This window comes from Muntiacus reevesi, chromosome 3, assembly GCF_963930625.1.
Source record: "Muntiacus reevesi chromosome 3, mMunRee1.1, whole genome shotgun sequence".
Lineage (NCBI taxonomy): Eukaryota > Metazoa > Chordata > Mammalia > Artiodactyla > Cervidae > Muntiacus > Muntiacus reevesi.
Genome location: NC_089251.1, coordinates 6,196,236 through 6,217,289, shown reverse-complemented (window position 1 = coordinate 6,217,289; position 21,054 = coordinate 6,196,236). Strand labels below are relative to the sequence as shown.

General features: G+C 47.1%; 2 protein-coding genes across 2 annotated transcripts in view; one reads left to right on the top strand and one right to left on the bottom strand.

Annotated features, from left to right (window-relative positions):
• Positions 1 to 21,054, bottom strand: part of C3H9orf78 (chromosome 3 C9orf78 homolog) — a 416,805-nt gene that overhangs the window by 212,339 nt on the left and 183,412 nt on the right. The gene's annotated exons all lie outside the window — the stretch shown is intronic.
• The window catches only part of GPR107 (G protein-coupled receptor 107), a 51,671-nt gene that overhangs the window by 13,260 nt on the left and 17,357 nt on the right, over positions 1 to 21,054 (top strand). The window contains exons 6-14 of the mRNA XM_065928248.1: positions 1,185 to 1,222; positions 2,780 to 2,836; positions 5,400 to 5,510; positions 6,027 to 6,160; positions 10,675 to 10,750; positions 12,345 to 12,418; positions 12,811 to 12,928; positions 15,068 to 15,198; positions 18,310 to 18,353. Of these exons, the coding sequence (XP_065784320.1) occupies positions 1,185 to 1,222; positions 2,780 to 2,836; positions 5,400 to 5,510; positions 6,027 to 6,160; positions 10,675 to 10,750; positions 12,345 to 12,418; positions 12,811 to 12,928; positions 15,068 to 15,198; positions 18,310 to 18,353 (783 nt within the window). The remainder of the gene's footprint in view (positions 1 to 1,184; positions 1,223 to 2,779; positions 2,837 to 5,399; positions 5,511 to 6,026; positions 6,161 to 10,674; positions 10,751 to 12,344; positions 12,419 to 12,810; positions 12,929 to 15,067; positions 15,199 to 18,309; positions 18,354 to 21,054) is intronic.

Below are 21,054 nucleotides of genomic sequence, written 5' to 3'. Positions count from 1 at the left end.
TGTAGAACTTTTTCTTTAGGCTGAGTTCCAGGAACTGGAATTTTTGGTTCAAAGGATATGAATACTTTTGGGAACATTGATACATATTTTCATTCCTTTCCACATGACTTGTGTGAATTTATATTCCTGTTGGGAAATATATAATGATAGCACTCACATCACCAGGTCCTAGCCAGCAGTGGGTTTTTGGTTGTGATTTGTTTTTTAAATCCTAAAGTGAAATTAAAAAAAAAAATAATAAAATAAATAAATAAATAAATAAATCCCAAAGTGAAAGGCAAAGGGGTGTCCTTGGTTTTGACGTCACTCTTATTACTGAGATTGCACTTTTTCTCCCTGTGTCGATTTACCAGTTTAGATTTATCACCTCTTTTATTGACCGTCAGGTTTCTCTAATAATTTATATGAATTCCTTTAAAGGTAACTTTACTAGTTACAGTATTATTTATGTATTATTTTCTCAGTTTATCAAAGTTCTGATACACACTAAAAGACGTGCAGAAACGTTCCATGTGTGTGATGGTGTAGTTTCATGTATGTGCACCGTCTTCTCCTTTTCTGGGTTCCTTGGGCTCACATGATCATTCCCTAGGCAGAAAATTTTCTTCCTTCTTTTTATTCTGAAACTCTCTCCCTTCTTACATAGTTTGAGAGTCTCTTCCTCAGAAAGAATGACTTAAGTAAAAATATGACACAGAGGCCCTCTCTTTTATTGAAAGAAGTCATTAGCAATCTTTACCCTCCTTGCCGTGAGGAAAAAAGTATGCTTTATGCTAATAATACTTGCTATTTTTCTACATATGTAAATAAATCTCATACATATATAGTTTAAACAGTGATCTGGTTTCAAGTGTCATTACTTAGAAAAAAAGAAAGTCATTCCATGTGGCATCTTTGGCAGTAACATACACTAGGTTATTTAGAGACGATTTCCTTTGTTGATGCTGAGTGTTGCCATTTATTAAATTGTGTTCATAATAGAGCAAGTCCAATTTGCGACTTCTACAGCTCAAGAATGTTTGGGGTTCTAAGGAGTTACAAGTTCGTAAGATGGCTTGTGGCCTCACCATTTTGTTTGTTTGAATTATTTGATATTAGATGAGCTAGAGTATCATTAAGTGATACCATAATATACATACGAGGTGAATCATGCAATAATATCTTTTAAATGATTCTTCTTTTAGAAAGTGGAAAGTCTAAAAGAAGTACCGTGGATTCAAAGGTAAGAACTAACCCCAACCTGTGCTCTCAGCTTTTCCAGGTGTGTGTGCTCACACGCATGTAGGACTGTCCTTATATGTATGTATACATACACACACAGGTGCACACATGTACATCTGCATGCTCAGTCTACAGGCGGTTGCCTTCTGTTTGGGGAGAGAACTTGGACACTCTGAAATAATTTCAGGGTAAGACTGAGTGCTGAGTTATACAGCCCTTATGTGATAGAAGCTCAGATAGTGAGGGGAAAGGGAAGTGGGGTATCTGAGAGTCGTCTGGAGTGAGATGTCACCAGGGCTTGAAGCTTGGTGGATTGTTTGGGGAAGAAGATGAGAAGAAAGGGGCTGAAGACCATCATGAGCAAAGAGAAGAAAGGGGCTGAAGACCATCATGAGCAAAGAGCGGAAGTGGAAATGAACATTGACAAGTGCTAGGCACTGGCCTGTTGGAAGTAAAACATAACCTATATTTGGGACCAGAGAGAGGGATCTTAGATTATAGAGGGCCAGGAAATAGAGGGTATCAATGCTCAGAAAACAGGAAGGCATCGTGTGTGCTTGGTTAGGATGGAGTTGATACAGAACGTGTTGAGGGAAAGTCGTTGTTCAGGAGGAACGCGCAGGGCGGCGGTGGAGAGGGGGTCGGGGATGTGAGCGAGACCGGGAGGAATGCTGTCATGATCGTGCAGGTTCAGGATGGTGAGCATCTGAGCCAGAGCAGAGCTTCAGAATGTGGAGTAAGTGAGCAACAGTCTCGGAGGCCAGGGTGGCGGGGAGAAGTGGAGAAGAGGAAGGTTGCTTCTTTACCCCCAGAGAGGCGGGGAATAGAAACAACAGAAGGACACGTGGGAAAGTTTTAGTTTGGGATATCTTGATATTTCAGTGATGGAGCATCCAGATGGCAGGGTTTTATTTTGTTTTATTGAAGTAAAACTGACACACTACGACTGTGTATATTTAAAGTGGCAGTTCCGTAAGTTTTGACTTAACATGTGCACCTGTGAATCCACCACCACAGCACACCCGTCACCATAAAGGTTTCTCCTGCCGCTTCGTCACCCTCCTGTCCTTGGTAGCCACTCATCTGTCACTATAGAGTCTCTCTTATTCAGTGTAATGATGTTAGGTTCATCTGCATTGTTCCATGTCTCAGTAGTTCCTTCTTTTTGTTACTTAGCTTCAGTCCATTGTGCCAGTTGCAATACGTCAGTCATTTGACGTTGGGCGTGGAGGCCAGGTGCTTGAGGGGTGGCCTGGGTTGGCATTCGTTGTCTCACTACAGCTGTAAGATTAGCGAGCTGCTCAGCAGGGAGCAGGGGGCTGTTGGAGCGACAGAAGAGATAACCGAGAAAAGGACCTGGGTAAAGGATTACCTTTTTTTGTGAAATAGGATTTCATTCATATTGAAAAGATGGTGAATTTCTTTTTCAGTGAGCTTTTGAAGACCAGTGAATTTAGGATTTTAGAAGAACATGTTTTAGAGCTTTTAAATTTTTATTTTTACTAGCTTGCTTTTTCTGGTGGTCTCATCTAAAATAGCTTGTTAATGTCTTTTTTAGGCAACAGGAGAGAAATCCTTTTCTGTTCGTAATAATGATGGGGCAGTTTCATTCCAGGTACGTAATCTTTTTGAGTCAAGCTTTGTAGAATTTATTTCTGCCATGTAAAAGGGTGAATTTTTAAAGAAACTTTGAATTTAGGAATAATAATTTGTATATGCTGTGTGCCAGTCATTTGGCTATAGTAACTCTCTCCGTAACAAACCTACAAGGTGGATCTTGTTATCCACCGCTTATCAAATCATGTATCTCTGAGAGAGAATAACTTTGTGTATGTCCAGTGTGAGCATCAAGGCCCGGTTTCCAACCCAGTTCCCCCTGGCTGTCCCCACAACTCTGCCTCTCTGATCATATGCTGCCTCTCATTCAGAGTGTGTCAGAAACCCAGAATTCTACACCTGGAAGGACGATTGTCATCTTAGGGTGATGTTGTCATTTCAGAGATGAGTTCACTGAGACTCAGAGGCCTGAGTGACCTGCTCAGCTGTTACTGTCGTTAACTGCACATGAGTGTCCATGGCTGCACCACAGCCTGTGTGTGGGGTGTGGGGTAGGACATTGAATTGGATCTCAGAGCCCACATGCTAGGTGGTGACTTTGGACAACTCACTTAACCTCTGAACCGCACTCTTTAATCATCTGAAAATGAAAAATGATGACACCCATCTCACAGGGTGGTTAGGTGTATCATTTTTTAAAAATAAAAGTGCTTTGTAAAGCACTGCCCAAATAGCCTCTTATCATTAACTTGTAAGAATCACTCCTGTTTCTAAGCAGTTTTTATTAACTTAGCTATCATTTACTTCAAGTGAAATGCACAGCTCCTGAGTGTGTGGTTCTGTCAATTCTGACAACGGCCTGCACCCCTGTAGCCCGTGCTCAAGATTCTCTGTATTTGTACCACCTCTGAAAGGCCCCTGCATCTGCCATTCTGAGTTCTCTCACCATAGATTCTTTTGCTGATCTAAGAGTGTTGATGTTATTTAACTTTAGTAGTCATCGGTATTAACCGCTGACTGAGAGTTTGTGGGTTGCTCATCTGCTCTGAACCCTCAGCAGCTTCCCCTTGGTCTCACAGTAGAAGCCCAAGTCCTCCCGCTGGTCTCCAAGCCCACGTGGTCTGGCTGCTCTCGACTCTGACCTCAGTTCCTGTTTCCTCCCCACATTCTGTGTGTTCCTGTGCTCCGGCCGCACAGGCCACCTTGCTGCTCCTGGAGCAGATACAGCCTTGGCTTCTGCTCTGGCTGTACCCACTGGGGAGAAGCTTGTCCTCAGAGTCCTCGTGATTAATTTCTTCCTCCGTCAAGGCTTGGCTCGCATGTCACCTTTTCACCAAGGCTTCCTCCAGTTGCACTGTTTTAAGTGCAGCACCCCCACTCTACCTTTTCCCTTAATACTTCTTTCCAACGTACAGCATGCTGTTTATTTGTTACATTTATTGACTCTGTCTCCCTTTAGAAGGTAACTTTAAGAGCAAGGCTTTCTGTCTGCTCTGTTGCTGCTCTGTGTGAAGCTCCTCGTCTTGGGCCGGGCCCTAGTAATCTTCATGTCAGTAACTACAGAGGTGAATGAATGTGTGAGTGAATGTCAGATATCCTGCTAAGTACTTACACCTTACCATTGTCTCGGTTCATCCTCCCAGCAAGCTGTGAAAGTAGTACTGGTGTTAGTCCCTTTCACAGATGTCTCTTTTTTCCCTTCCTTACGATTTTGAGGCACGGCACCTGTAGAAGAGTGTACGGTACTCACTGTGAGGACAGGCAACTGTCAGTGGTCACCGTCGTAGCCCTCACCTGGTGCAGGAGCTAGCGCAGGGCTCACCACGCCCGTGTCCCTCAGTTCTTCTCAACTCTAGAGCAGCCCCTGGCGTGAAAGGTGTTACCATAACCATTTCCCTGCTTTTCTTCATTGTTCACCACTTGTATATGTAGCCCTAAGCAGTATATTAATATTTTAGACTTACAGTAAAATGTTCCCTAGAATTGATCAAGGAGTCACATTCTGTGATTATATGTATGTGTGTATATATATAAATAACATTTTTTGATTTGCATTAAGCTTCATTTGGATACATGAAATATGTTGAAAAACGAAGAAAAATCTCTTAACATAGTAAATGTAGCCTCTGTTACTGTTGTCTAAAATCGTACAGGTACATTTTGATGAGGAAATACTGGTTCTTTACTTTTTCAAGTACCAGAAGAACCTCCTTTCTTTTTTCGAAGTATTTTTTACCTAAAGAGCAAAACAGTAATATGTGGGCTTGAGAGCTAGATAACCGCGTCTTAAGTTAGCTCTGCAGACTTCGGCAAAAACCCTTCACTGATGGATAGATATGTGATAAAGGAAGTGTAGTGAAGTGTTAACTGTAGAGTCTAGGTAGGGTACATACATATTCACTGTATAAAACAGTCTACTTTTCTGTTAGCTTGAAAATCGTTAAAGTATTAGGAGGGTATCATAGAATAAGAAAATGTGTATTGGAACTCTGCTCTAGGAGAGTTTGATTAAGTAAACAGTCTGTTTTCTTCTGTTTGTAGTATTCATGATTTCTTTCTGAGATTTAAAAATTTAGCTGAGGATTTGGATATCCTTAAACTTTTTTCTTCTTCATTTTCAGTTTTTCTTTAACATCAGCACTGATGACCAAGAAGGCCTCTACAGTCTTTATTTTCATAAGTGTCTTAGAAGTGACGTTTGGTCTAATGACAAGTTTTCATTCAGCCTCGATGTGAGTACCATATGAAAACTGCTCCAGCTAGATGTTGTCAGCGGTGTAAAATGCAAGGTGGTTTTTTTCTTTCTAAGAGCAGTTTTAAGAACATTTAAGCAGAGTTAAGAGAAAAACATGGCCAGAATAACATTTCTGCCAGTGGGCAACATGCTTCAGCAGAGGATTCTTTAAAAGGAAGTATAAAGGATTTACATTAGGATGTGTTTACACTTCAGCCTGTGCATTAAGAATGTGGTTGGTGGTCCAGTGGTTAAGACTCTGCACTAACAAAGCAGGGGATGCAGGTTCGATCCCTGATTCAGGGAACTAAGATCCCACCTGCCTCAGGGTGCAGCCAAAAAAAAATGTGTCGCAGTGTCTGTAAGTCATCTATAACTCTGTTTCCGAAAACAGTATTGCTGTTACCTTCTGGTACTCACTTTCGTGAGCTTCTGTGAAATAGCAGAGATTGCAAATCACTGAATATGGAGTGATCTATTCCTGAAAAGTGAAACAGCCTCACGTTGGTTTCAGATCGAGATCACAGAGAAGAATCCCGACAGCTACCTTTCAGCGGGGGAAATCCCTCTCCCCAAGTTGTACGTTTCCATGGCCTTCTTCTTCTTTCTCTCTGGGACCATCTGGATTCACATCCTTCGAAAACGACGGTAAGTTATCACCTCCTCGAGCCCTTCAGCCCCCAGGGTTTGGGGATGTGTTTGTTTAGTTTCACCTGTTTCTGTCTTCCAAACCAAGAGGCCTTGTCACCTGCAGTCCCCTTCTCTTCAAAGGGCATCTTCCCTGAGACAAGGGGGACTCTGCAGAAGCCTTGATGAGGAAATACTGGTCCTTTACTTTTTCAAGTGTGGGAGGCCTTTGCATGCCATGATGTTTATTTACTTCCTATTGCTTGGTTTAAAAAGCAAATCCAAATATTTCAGTAATATACAATCGAAGTAAAATGTATAAGCAAAGAGTTTCCATAGCAAGGTCTGGAGAAGGAAATGGCAACCCACTGCAGCACTTTTACCTGGAAAATCCCATGGGTGGAGAAGCGTGGCAGGCTACAGTCCATGGGGTCACAAAGAGTCAGACATGACTGAGCGGCTTCACTTTCCACAGCAAGGACACCCCAGCCCAGGACTCGGAGTGAATGCGTTGGTCCCGTTTGGGGGCTGTTTGTTCTTAAGACAAGAGGAGTGACCATGGCCCGGGGCCTGGCGGGAGCGCGGAGCTGCTGTCGCACTCTAAAGGCCCAGCCGGGGTAGACACTGCCCTCCAGAGGCTCGAGAAAACCTCTTCAAAGCCCACCTGCCTGACTGATGGCCTTTCTCCTGAAATCCCCGAGGCTTTAACTTCCTCTTCTTGGTATTTGAGGGGAGCAGCAGCATATGAGTGGAACTAGTGATTAACTGTGTCCCTCCCGCAAAGTGGAAACGAAATGCTAGTTTTCAGTTAAAGAATAGTATGAAATGTTTGTTATAAAGCCCGTAAACTGTGTAAAGGATGGTATGGAAATATGGTATTATAATAAAGATTTAAATTCACACAATAAATGAGCACCACAAATGCCAGATGCCTTTTTCTCTGGAGCTGTGGGCCAGAAATGGAGACCTCTCTAAGCTCATGTGGCCTGCCTGTCTTCTGGTGGACATGGCTCAGCTTGGGTACTGGGCTCTGTTGGGTGTGGTTTGCTGTTTCCTGTTTGTTGTAAATCTTTTACACCCACTGGATGCAAAGAATGTCTTGTTTGCTTGTGAAGGACTCTACATAATCATGTTTGGACTGGAGATCGGGAAACCATTAATAAGAAAAAAAAAATCCTGCAAATTAAGGCTATAAAAGATGGTGGAGGGTGGTGTGTGTGTATTTGTTTTTAAGAAGGTTTTGCTTTTACCTGTAGTAGACAAGTAAGAACTAGGTGTTGGAAACCTGGTTTTCAAATGTAAATGCTGACTGTTGTTGCTAGTGACTGCAGTGTGCCTGGCTTCACTCTATAAATCTCTTTTTCCTCAGCTGCAGAGCTGGAACAGTCATAATCTGTCATGATCTGCCTTCCTCTCAAAGTCTTAGATCTTCAGATTTCTTGTGTGATTTCCCCTGAAGTGATGTGTACAAGAGGGCTTTGCAAATCAGAGTGCTATGCACAGATGAGGCACATGCAAAATAGTTTGGCCAGATGTTCAGTGGTATTTTAATTTCCCTTTATTTAGCGAGGCAATGGTCACTGTCACTGGTTCACTTTATGTAAAACTGTGACGCCAGTTTAAAATCTGTGGTTAAACGAGGCTGACGTGCTTCGGACAGCATATCTTAAACTTCTTGTTGAAGTGTAGTGTAGATACAGAAACGTGTATTCTGGCCCTCTGCCCCACCCCCCACCCCCACCCCCGTGTTTTTCCAGGAGTCTTGAGCCACGTGGGGTTGGTGATTCGAGTCACGTCACGGAAGTGACTCCAAGGCTGCCTTTCAGAGACTCACAGCCCTTAGAGCTGGAGGGAACTGGGAGACTTGGGCCTTGTCTTGTTGAGGCCTCGAGAGGGGAGGTGAGAGCCACGCTTGGCGTCCCGGGCGCAGCTGGCCTGGGCCCACGTTGGTTTGCTGTGCCGTCGTGGCCCCGTAGCACGGGGAGCGGGGGAGCGGACACAGACAGCTGGCCTGCTTGGAGCTGCTCTCTGCCCAGCCAGGTGCTGGGTGTGGGTGCCACTTTCAACAGAGGTTTCTGAGGCCTCATGAGAGGAGGGTGGTCAGGGTAGAGCCCATGTGTGAGCCCGGTCGCTGCCGCTCCAGAGCTCGAACTCTTGCCTGCCTTCACCTGCTGTCGACGCTGTCCCCAGGCTGCGGGTCGAGGGGGCCGTGGGGGTGAGCCCAGCCCTTGTCGGCTCTGCAGCCTGGGTGAGTCTCGTGGCTATCGAGGACAGACAGACTCCTCTGGCCTTGATTTCCCTTTTGACCTTCAAGTAGGTAGGCCCTGGAGCAGGAAAGACCCAGGGAGGAAGCCAGCCCGGAAACCGGTGTGCGTCACTCACGACCCACCCTCCTTATCGCTCTGTGCAAGGCCCTCTCTTGTTCCACTTCCTGTCTCCTCTCTCGTTCCTTCCCACCCACGGCCAGCCGCCCAAATGTGTTTCGCTTGTGTTTTGGGGTATTTGTATATCTTGATGAACAAATCATGTTTATTGGTATTGAATGTATTTTTAATTTACATGAACTGTCCTGTCTGTAGATCTTGTTTTTGTACATTTTTCACTCAGTAACCTCCTCTTTAAGATGCAGACACATCGCTGTGTGTGCGCCCAGTTCGTGGCTGTTCAACTCCTGCATGTCATCCAGCGGGCGCCCCATTGCGCTCACCCGCCCCCTTCGTGGTGGACCCTTAGCTTGTCCTCATCTCCCTGCTCCCACACACTGTCACCCGCCCTCCTGCCTGTCCCCAGATGGCTCGGGCAGCCTCTGAGGTTCATTCCGGAAGGAGGCGCCCTGGGTGTGGAGCGAGCGCTCTTTTAGTTTCGCTGAGCGCTGCCAGGTCGCTTCCTGGAGTGCCTGGGCCCGCACAGGTGCCAGCACTGATGCCTGAAAGGTGCCTCATTTTCTCTGGCGGGTCACTGATTATCGGTGATAAGAATTACCTTTGCAGAGACATGTTAGCCTTTTGGGCTTCCCCATGTGACTGCCTGTATTTGCATTATTCTTCTGTCGGTTTTCTGTCTGTCCCTGGTGCTTGAGTTCCTTGCACATTTGAATCTTAGTCCCTCGTATGTCTTAAGACATTGCAGATTTCTTTTCCCAGTTGAATTGTTGAGGAAAAATCTTTCGCATTAATGGAGTCAAGGCCATGTAACTGTAGTCTTCTGGGTCGTGCCTCGTGGATCCTGAGAGGCCCATTCCTACTCCAGATCACAAAATGTGTATTTTCTGTTTAGCAGCCAAATCCCCTTGGGGTATAGGTAAGTGTGAAGCTGAGGTCAGCTTTCCTCATTTATTATATAGGTTTGAGCTGAGTTTTTTTCCCCCCCAGTGCCAGTTATTAAGCAGTTATTAAGCATCCACTGACTTGGTGTCACCTTAAATATTAAGCTTCCATACATGCACAAATCCATCTCTAAGCTTTCTAGTCTGTTCTGTTGGTTTACTTCTCTGATGCTCACTGTCCCCCATTTTTTAACTGCTCTATCTTTGCAGATTGTCTTGATATCAGAGAGTGGGAATTCCCCGTCGCTCTTACTCAAGTCTTTGCTTTTTTTCATAGGGTTTAAAACTTTTTCTCCGTCATGGTTTTGTGTGTCTCATAGGTTAACTCCTAGGGTGAGGCGGGAAGGGGTAGAGGAATTGAATGCCTGGCAGCCTGAGGGTGAACTAGTGCCCGTGGAGGAGGTGGGGGGGAGTGGGTGCTGTGTTTCACTGGCCTGGTGTGTTTGGCACGTCCCAGCCTGGAGGGGACAGAGAGGGACACTGTCTTTGACCATCCCTGCTACCTAGCACCATGCCCACCTCTCCTCTGGGCTAGCGATTTCCCTTAGAGCTGTGCCCAGTCACCGCTGCCGTCTTGGGGATTCTGTGCCATTTTCATAGATCCATCTGCCTCTTTCTTGCCTCTGTGTGCTTCCCAGGGTGGTTTCCATAGAGGAAGCGGGCAGCCTGTTTAGATTTCCATCTTATCAGGCCTGGGAACCCATTGTGTGTAACTTGGCTCCATTCACAGAGTTGGAGTACATGGTAGAGACAGCTTGGGACTCCATTCCACGGCCTCTTTGCTGGCAGCAACCACTTTTTTTTTTTTTTTTAATAATATTATTTATTTCTGGTTGCACTGGATCTTCATTGCTGTGCAAGGGCTTTCTCTGGTTGTGGTGCTCAGGCTTCTCACTGTTGTGGCTTCTCTTGCTGCAGAGATCAGGCTCTGAAGTGCGGGCTTAGTAGTTGTGGCACCCAGTCTTAGTTGCTCCGAGGCATGTGGAATCTTCCCGGACCAGGAATCGAACCTGTGTCCCCCGCGTTGGCAGGCAGGTTCTTTTCCACTGTGCCACCAGGGAAGTCCAGCAACCACTTTTTAAAAACCTCTGTGTTTGTGGTTTGCTTAGATCATACTTATGGCTTCCTTATAAATATATGATGGGTGGAGCTTCGGCTGTCCTTTGGGAGTGTGAAATTGTCCTTAAATTCTTTTCTCTCTGTTTTATAGGAATGATGTATTTAAAATTCACTGGCTGATGGCTGCTCTTCCTTTCACCAAGTCTCTTTCCTTGGTGTTCCATGCAGTACGTATTTGTGTTTTGGGGTCATTTATGAAGTGCCTATACTATCAGGGAAAATAAGTTGGAAGACAGGCTACATCAAACAAAAGATAAAAGAATACCTTTGCCATGAAGCCTCTTTTGGTCCGGGAAGGGCTGGTCATGGGATAAATCATCATAGCCTCCCTAGTGATAGACTTAAGACATCTTTAGATATTACCTACAGACTCAGAGTTTTCTCTTGTAGGTGTTTTATTTTTTCACCCTCCTAGTCATTTCTTGAGATTAGAGGGCCACGTGATGAATTGTTGCAACAGCTTCCTTTTTTTTTTAAAATATTCCCCCACATTCCCATTTGATTTGAAATTCACTGTTAGCATACTTGTTTGAGAGGAAACTGACGCTCTAAAGATTGAGGCATAAGAATTGAGTCAAGCTCTGAATATTTAGTGCCGATGCAGACTGAAATGAGCCAGGCCGTGGGAGACAATCACAGCTTCCCCACTTTGTAGGCCTGCGAGATATCCGTGGGCTCCATCTGTGAGGGTGACAGTCTCCAGACTCTCTCAGGAGCCTACTGCCCTTAAAAATGTTGTCCTAGAAAAAGTAATAATGTATCCAGTTGTAGTTTCAAGAAATGACGATTATTTGGCTAGTTTCTCATTTGGATTAAGGTAAAAAGATTCCTTCTGCAATCATGCAGATAATGAGTCATAGGATTCTTGGGTCCCTTTCACATCCAGACAGCCACGTGCAGAGGAATGAAAGATGCATGAAGGAACTGATGTCAGCTTTGGGCATCCTGCCTGTAAACATTTGGGGCACTACTGAAGCTGGCCACTTTAGTAAAAATTCATCGGTAGCTTCAGGTAGCTCTGAATTTACAGGTTTGGTTTTTTTTCCCCAAAGAAAATAGAGTTGAAGCTTGGTGATTCCACATGGGTTTTTTAAGTGAGTATTAACTGAGTATTATGCAAGCAGCAAGGCGATGAGAGAGAAAGCTGTTGCCTGGGATTGAAAAGACCTGTGACATTTGGAGGATTCTTTTTTTTTTTTGGTTTTTTACATCTTTACTTTTATGTATTAATTCACTAATTAGCCATTTAGTACCACTTGCTGAATCTCAGTTCCCCTGGCCAAGGATTGAACCTGGGACCCAGCAGTGAAAACCTGGAATCCTAACCACCAAGGAACTCCCTTGGAGATTTCCTTCAAGAAGAGAATAGGCAGCCATTTGCCAGAATGAATCATCTGCCTCAAGAGAGGGACCTTGGGACTTCCTTGCTGGTACAGAGGTTAAGACTCCATGCTTCAAATGCAGGGGCTGCACGTTCGATCCCTGGTGAGGGACTAAGATCCCACATGCTATGCAGTGGGGCCAAAAAAGAAAAGAGAGGGACCCGGACCAGGTGTTAGTGACGTGGAACCCTTTTGTCTAGCTTCTCAAGCTCCCTGCCATGCGCAGGGCACTCAGCACGCTTCACTGTGCATCCGCAAGTGCAGTGTTAGGGAGTGGGGCGCGTGTCCCCATCACAAGGGCCTCTGGTGGCATTTCCTGTCTAGCTGTGTGCAAGGTGTTGGTAGACGGCCTTTCTGAAATGTCCGTGTTTTCTTGCAGATCGACTACCACTACATCTCCTCCCAGGGCTTCCCGATCGAAGGGTGGGCTGTGGTGTACTACATCACTCACCTGTGAGTACTGAGAGTGCCTCAGGAAGTACCCGTCCTGTGGCGGAATGGCTGGGCAAGGTGGGGTTGCTGAGCTAGCTCGAGGCCTGCCTCAGGGCGAGGGAGATGGCACCGCCCTCCCAGGGCAGCCGTGTGGCACCTGGATGGCTGTCCTGACTGGAGAACTTGGGGCTGTCAGCATGCTCCAGAAGGAGTCCCCCCACCACAACCATGGGCTGTGCAGCTAACTATTTGTGTGCCAGAAAAAAAGCGCTGTTCACTGACGTGCGTCCCCTCCGTCTGGCCATCTGTCTTTTGGAGGAAGTGCGTGAAATCATAGAATGAGCTGTAGACTGTGACTCAGAATGAAAAGCTAAAGATACCCTCTGATGTCTGTTCGTTCTTCCTTTTTGCAGCCTGAAGGGGGCGCTGCTGTTCATCACCATCGCACTCATCGGCACTGGCTGGGCTTTCATTAAGCACATCCTTTCTGATAAAGACAAGAAGGTTTTCATGGTGGTCATCCCGCTGCAGGTAAAGGGTCCCCAGCCCTGCTCGTCCGCCTCCTCCCGAGCCTTTGCTGGGCTTAGCTCCAGGCCTGTCTGGGGAGAGGGAGTTGGGTCTCCCAGAAACCCCTCTCGTCTGCCTTTGGGGCTGAAGCCTGGGCTTGTCTTTCTGGATTCTGATGGGCCTAGATCTCAGGTTCTTGCACTGGGAGATGCTCCACCATCTACCATCTTTACACAGCACATGAACAGGGAGCTGCTGAGAAGTTAGGGACACGTACTGCCTCTTTTCTGCATCTGACGGTCCTCTTGGCAGAGAAGCTTGGCTACACCGTGACTTGGTTAACGATTTCTTTTTGTTCTGGCCATGCTGCTCGGCTTGCAGAATCTCAGTTCCCCAACCAGAGATTGAACCTGGACCGTGGCAGTGAAAGCACTAAGTCCTAACCACTGGACCACCAGGAGATTCCCAGCAAGTTATTGTAAAATGTGAATGACACCAGTGAGTTTCCACAAGGTAGAATATGAGACATTGGGGCAAACCTTTATTAAGTGCTTCATGTGTTTGGGGCCTTGGACTAAGGCCAGCTTTATAAGACTGTGAGCCCTTCAGGAGACTAACTTTGTCTTAAGTGTAGCAGTCTTATTGGAGGTAGAGCCTGGATGTAAAGGATGCATGATACACAGATCCTAGCAGGGACACACAGCTTCTCAGCTCTGCTTGACCAGAGAGCGTCTGTTTGATAAAGTCGTTCTTGTCCATGATCATTTGGAGCCCAGTGCAAGTGTGGCAGGTGAGGATTGGAATGGTGCCAATTCCCAGGCACCCAGGTCAGCCCACTCACCTGGTGATTGATGGTTTGGCAATGTTTGAGGCAAAACCATCTTCACTTTCAATCATAAGAGACATATATTAGTGCCAGGTAAATGGTATAGACCAGTTGCTGTCGGTTTCCAACGAGAGAGTAATCAATTCGGATGATCTGGAAGAGCTGTCTGGTGGAGATGGGCATGGCCTAGATTTTAAGGACAGACACGTGATAGAGGCAAACGTGAGGTTACCGTCGGGTGAGCGGGAGAGGCTGAGGCCCTGGATGGCTAAAGAGCCACCAGGCCACTTCTCTGGCGGGTAGGGTTCTCCATCCTGCCAAGGTCTCAAGAGCTGGGAGGCGGTGGCCGGGGTCCTCCTGCCCCGTGTCCCCCTCCCTCCAGGGGCGGCTACCCTCCCCTTCAGCCCCACTCTGCTTCACGCAGCCCGGAGTGACGTAATGGAGGCTCTTCCCGGCTTTCCCTCTTCTGTTCCCCAGAAGGAACAAAAACACAAGGTTACATGGCAGGTCACTCTGGGGAAGCAAGGACGTTTAGACAATTAAATATAAGGAAGTTAAGAGTGTTTAAATGTAAGGGCTAGTCTGGGAAGTCCTTGAACATCAGCCTTGACAAGTTGAAACTGTTTCCTTCTGGTCATGGGAGCCACCGCGCATTCCTGAGTAGGGAGTGAGCGTGTAGAAACGGCGTTTCAGGAACACTCTTGGCACTCGGTTCCACACCAGCGCCTCTGGGAACATCTTGTGCTTGTGTTCAGAGTGTGAACTGAGGGCAGAATGGAATGAAGCTGTCTGTTTCCCGTTTCTTCATAGACAGAGCCACAGATGCAGACCTTTACCATGGACTGGGTTGTTGGAGGAGTCCAGAGGCTGGGTGTCAGTGGGAGACTGAAATTTCAGGCTAAGTTTTGCATGTGTATTAAGTGTGGCCTCAGTGATGATTTAACGGATGTGTCCTAGACGGAAAGAGAAACTACCCTTCCTAAGTCACAGCACGACAGGTTTCCCAGTTTTGTGGAAATATGGAGAATTCCCTGTAGAGCAGTGAAGCACAGTGTTTGGGACCACGGACTTTGCCTAGAGTAGAGGTGGGACCCCTGCTTTCTCACCTAGTGATAATCTTCAAAAGAGTAGTTCATCAATTGTGTTTCTCTTGTGCTCAGAGGTGTCACAGGCTTTAAACTGTTGCCTTCCGTCTGACCAGCTGAGGGACTTTTCATAACATGCTAATTGCTTAACGACAGGATGGAGCACACACAGCCCAGCCTGTAGGCCCGGGTGTCCGCCGCCCCCCCGGGGCTCTGTCGCACAGATCTGTCCGTGCTCCTCGTGTCCCGCAGGTCCTGGCCAATGTGGCCTACATCATCATAGAGTCCACCGAGGAGGGGGCGACAGAGTACGGGCTGTGGAAGGACTCCCTGTTTCTCGTTGACCTGCTGTGCTGCGGCGCCATCCTCTTCCCAGTGGTGTGGTGAGTTCCCCCAGGGAGGGAGGCCACGCCTGCGCCGCGGGCATGTCCATCCAGCCTGGCAGCTGGACCCGCTGAACCCCACCTGGTCAGAGTCACCCGGGGCACACAACAGCTTCCTGGGTCAGACTGACCTGAGTTAGTCTCCAGGCCGGACCTTGGAGTTTGTGTCTCTGTTAGGTTCCCCAGGGGACTGCGGTAGCACTCACCTGGCACTGACTTTTAGCGCTTCAGATGCTGGAGAAGGGTTTGGAGACGAGAACTCAGTAGCAACATAAAACAGCCGTGTGGATTTAAAGGAAAGGGAGTTGAAGTTGAAGAAAGCCTGCAGATAGCCTCTTCTTGCCAAGTTAGATAGAAAATGAGGAAGTACATCAACATAAAACTAGCGGTAGTTCTTAGCTCATAAACGTAGATGTCATCAGATGGGTTTGCTTCGTTCCTGGAATTGGCAGACTTTAGATGCATATACTGTGCTTTGACTGTGTGTAAAGACATGTTAGTTAGTGCCAAGTCAGTGATTGATGAGGAAGAACATCCTCTTTAGAGCTCATCCAAGTGAAGGAAATTCTTGCTTCGGTAGGAAGTAAGAAAGAAAGTAGCGAAAGAAAGGTTCACAGAAATCAGACACTTGCCCTCATTATGATCTAGTTCTGTGGCCACTTGAAAGCAATCAGTTCTTTTGGAATAAAGTTTTAAAAAATAGATTTAGCGGTCTTCTCTTAGAAGTGAGGTGTTCCCATACTGCAGTGCCCCTCACAGTGAATTAGTATTTTTAGGCTCCTGGGGTTGATGGGGTCGTTCGTTATTCTGTTTATTTAGAACGTGGTGTCAGTGGAGGGTAATCCTCATTTCAGTTAGTCAGATTCACTTTTTTACAATTTATTGGGGTGCTCTGGATGTTAGCTGCGGCATGTGGGCTCTTAGTTGCGGCACGTGGGATCTAGTTTCCTGACCAAGGATCGAGACTGGGCCTCTGCATTTGGAGCACAGAGTCTTAACTGCTGGACCAGTGGGGAAGTCCCGAGCATGTTAGATTCACTCTTAGCCTAACTCGTACATCACACATGTTCACATATCAGTTCAGCAGACAGCTGCCTGCAGAGGAGAGAGCGCAAATGAGTCTTCTCAGTCTCCACAAACGCCCCGTATCCTGTTCAGGAATAGCGACCCAGACATTTGAAACAGGACGACCAGCGTCTCCAGTTGGAAAGAGCGTCTTACTACTAGGGAACAGAGCCTCAGCCCCCACTCTGATGTCTGTCACCCTCAGGACAGTAACATAGAAGCGACCTGTGGGGAGGTTCCCCGGTGGTCCAGTGGTTAGGACTCTGAGCTTCCACTGCAGGGGGCTCCGGTTGGAATCCCTGGTCCGGGAACTAGGATCCTGCAAGCCACAGAGTGTGGCCAAAAAAGAAGGGACCTGGGAAATTGAGGAAGGCCGAAATGCACTGCGGAGCTACAAGGGGTCCCTTCCTGCCATTCGTTGATGGCAACTCTAAGGAGCAGATGCCAAATGGCAGGATTCTTCACGGTAGGTGTTCTGAAAGTCGCTGTAAAATGAGAAAGACTCAAGTACTAGAGAGGTGATTGAAGGCACGGTGTCAGAGTTTCTTTTGGACATTCAGAGTCAGCCAGCACTGGTTTGGTGTCATCTTTGTGCTCCTTATTCCACGTGTTGTGCCACTCACTTCTCCCAGGTGGGCAGACTACAGAGCTTTTGGGAGAAATGACTTACTCATAGTCCAGACGAGAGTGGTTGGCTGGGCTCGGTCTGCAGCCCAGGTCCATGAGACACCGGGTCTGCTCGAGCTGTGCCCTTCCTCTGAGACAGTCCCTCCTTCCGTGCCTTTCAACTCTGCCTGGAACGCTGGTCCACAGCTTCCTTAGGCACGTTCCTGTTCCCCTGTGTGAACTGTACTAATGGTAATTAGTTGCCAGCACTTCCTAGCTGGAGAAGACTCCTTGCAGGCCAGCATGTTTTGGCAAAGTTAAAACCCCAGGCAATGAAATAACAAGTTTGCACAAATCCTTGTGCTCACAGCCCCTAGGTCTAGGCTTTAGCGGTCGGCCTGTGACCTTATAGGGTCCATTCTCTCCAGGTGGCAGGTGAGCTCACTGACCCTGCATTGTCTTAGTGCATTTGGGGTGGGGGCACAGCTGTGGAACTGAGACTAGGTGTTAGGCTGGTGAAAAGTAACGGCAGTTCGGGGCCGTGAATTTTAAATCACGACGTGTGCTCAGTTGTTCAGTCGTGTCTGACTGTTTGCAGCCCCGTGGGCTGTAGCCCGCCATACGCCTCTGTCCATGGGGATTCTCTAGGCAAGAATACTGGAGTGGGTTGCCATGCCCTCCAGGGGATCTTCCCAACCCAGGGATTGAACCCAGATCTCCTGCATTGCAGATGGATTCTTTACTGTCTGAGTCGCCAAGGAAGCCCTTAAATCACTATAACTGTGCTCAAGCACAGCTTTATTAATCAAAATAGGAACCGTTACCATCAACACATTTTTGCCAGCGAGAAGTAAGTTTGTTTATTCTTGTAGCTTAAAAATCCACACTTTGGGATTCAACGAGCTCTTGGAAAGTATTTTCTGCCTCCTGCTGGTTGTGGAAGCGTTTTCTCTCCAAGAAGTTGTCAAGATGCTTGAAGGAATGGTAGTCATTTCCCTAGTCTAAAATAAATATAAAATAAACAGCAAGTAAGAAAGCAAGGAATGTGTGCATTAAAATGATGTATAACATAACCACATTTATTTAAGAATGTATTCCAATATCAAACAGCGAAGTTCAACAATGCAAAACCATAGTTACTTTTACACCAACCTAACAGAAGATGCAGGCTCACTGTTTTGATCTCTCCCCTCACACCAGGCCCTTGCCAGACTTCTTGCAGGCAGCAGAGGGCGTCTTTAACTCTCAGGCTTGAGAACCACACATGCCTGAGGCTTGATTATCAACCATCACCATGTCTAGGGAGTGCTCTATAAAGTCATCTGTTCCAGCCTTTCAGTTTATGTAGAGAAATTCAAGGCCTCAAGTTACTAGCACTGAAAGTGGAGAGGAATGCAAATTTGTTAGCTAACCTTTTGTTCTGCAAATGTTTATTTTTAGGTCAATCAGGCATTTACAAGAAGCGTCAGCCACAGATGGAAAAGGCAAGTTCCTTTGTGTTCCTTTTGTTCTTTTGGCCAGCCTTCCCTAAAGCCTTGTGCTGGAGCACTGTGGAGGGGGAGAGGGAAGGTGGGGGCTCAAGATGCTGGCTTCTGTGGGAGAGGGGTGGGTGGGCAGGGGCTTTGTAAGAGCAGCCCAGTTGTTGGGTGGCGAGGCAGGTGGGGAGCGTTGCCGAGCCCCGCTGTGTAAGGCTTGGGGGTGACTCTGCTTACCAGATGATTCACTGCATTGCCATTCGTGCGTGTGATCCTCACCTTCCCAAAACTGAGTCAGGAGGAGCAAACGTTGTCTTGGAAGGACCAGATAACACCTCCCCGTGCGAACAGAAGGTCTTACGGATCCGGGATGGCTATGTGTAAAGCGTCCCTTCCTGCTGACTTAACACACTTTCAAAATAGATGTGTCGGTATTAATTTAAAAAGAGACTGATGCCAGAAAGAACCTCTAAAGCGCTCTGATTTTTAAGTTGTCATGCAGTTAGAACTCTCCTGCATCTTCTTGGCTTTCCGACCCGGCCTCCTAAGTCAGAAAAGAAACCACAAGTGTTCTGTGAGTCTCTGGGCTTATTTGAATCATGTCCAGGACTGCAGGGTGCCGTGGGCCAAGTGGGGATTTCAGGCCACAGGGGTCAAGGAGCCAGACTGGCAAAGGTCCCACCTGCCTCTGGATCCATGAAGTCACACACCCAGTGCTGTACTAATGTTCTTTAAGGCAGATTATTCACTTGTTGTTAGATAAAATATTGTTGTCAGTCTGTTTTCTGATTGTAAAAGTAATATGGATTCATTTTGGAAAATTTGGTAAATAGTAGGTAGGAATCTTCCTCCACACTTGCTGTGCAATGAATATCACATTATTTTCTCTAATTTGAATTAACTTGACTTCAAGCCTTCCCACCAGTGTCAGGCACAATCTGGGGTTCTTACTGAGAGCACAGGCACAGTCTGGGGCCCACAGTAGTTCCTGTTGAGAGATTCCTGCTATCCAGGTCTTGCTGTGAGTAGCCTGGTATGTGAGGGTCATGCCAGGCTGGGAGCCCTGGTCAGTGCTCAGATTCCAGGCTCCCAAGGTCCCCTGGCTCCCTGGGGGCCACAGGCCCACCCCTCACAGAATGTGTCAGCTCACTTTCTTTCTAGTCCCAGGAAATAGCTCCCTTGTGTGTTTTACTCTCTTCCTTCAAAGGCCCTGGGTTCCCTTCTCCCTCTGGAATGCCCTCTGGGATAGATTCTTTTCCGTGAGCTGAAGCTGGAATGTGCTCTGCAGAAATCTTTTGCTTTTAGCTGGTTGCCTAGCCTTCCTCTGAGTTGTGGATCTCAGAGAACCCTCCTGCCTTCTCGCAGTGGATAAAGGAAAGCTATAGAAAACAAACCACAGATGAGAGATTAATAAAGCATCTTGTCACAAACAGGAGAATCCAAAGTGGAAAATAAAACCCACCTTCTGGGAATGCTTGCTGTTTGAGCATAATCGTGACTTTCTTTTTTAAACATCCTTCTTCTATGCATGTTATATGTAAAGTTAGTTTTATTATTTCTTTTTTTTGGGGGGGGGGTAACATGTATACACTGCTGTATTTATTTACTTATTTTATTTATTTTTTGGCCGGGTTTGATCTTTGTTGCTGCTTGCGGTCTTTCTCTAGTCACGGGGTGTGGGCTTCTCTTGTTCTGGATCACGGGCTCTAGCACGTGGGCTTCAGCAGTTACAGCAAGTGGGCTCAGTAGTTGTGCTTCATGGGCCTCGTTGCTCCAAGGCACGTGGAGCTTCCACGGACCAGGGATTGACGGTGTCCCCGCGTTGGCTGGTGGATTCTTACCCACTGTGCCACCGGGAAGTCGCGTTTTATTATTTGTGTAACTTAATAGGTCTTTCTCTTACTTTAATGTGTTGAGATGTGACATGTCAACTTTTTTTTTTTTTTTTAATTTTTTTACTCTTGTAGTTCTGGGTTCATTTTTCTGACTGATCGACTGAAAATGTCTAAAATCCCAAGGGTAGCGTCCTCCAGCTGATCAGTTTTATCTGTCCTCTTCTTCCCCTTGGTGAGTTCCTGGTCCTTCCTCAGCGCTGCCTTCTCCCGTTCTCTCCGCCGTCCTGACCCTCTGACGCCTCTCCGCCTTCTCCACCTTGCTCTTAGAGGATTTGAAGGGTGACTGTGGCAATTAATTGTCTCGGTGACCATTTATTCCATGAGAAGTTGACCGTTGGCTGAGCATCCTGGTGAAGTGTTCTCCCTGGGGTAGATGGTGCAGCCAGGTGGGGTCACCCCTGTCCCTCCACATCCGTAGTGAAGAGAAGCATTGTGGAGTAGGAATGCTTTTGTCATCGTCGAGGGCACACGAGGCAGTTTCCTGTTTCTTCCACCAGGTGACAGCACGAGGCCTCTTGAGTGGAGAGCCAGTCTGAGAGCCGGAAGTCGTGAGCACACACCAGGGCCCGCGTCCGCCGTCCTCAGGGGGGACACGCCAGGGCCCGTGTCCGCCGTCCTCAGGGACACACCAGGGCCCGTGTCTGCCGTCCTCGGGGACACACCAGGGCTCGTGTCCGCCGTCCTCAGGGGGACGCGCCAGGGCTTGCGTCCACCATTTTCAGGGGACAGACCATTAAGAAGACACCCATTTCCCATTAGCAGATATGGCAAACCCTTTGAAAGGGGGACAGAGTAGATGAGAATAGGGGTGTCTT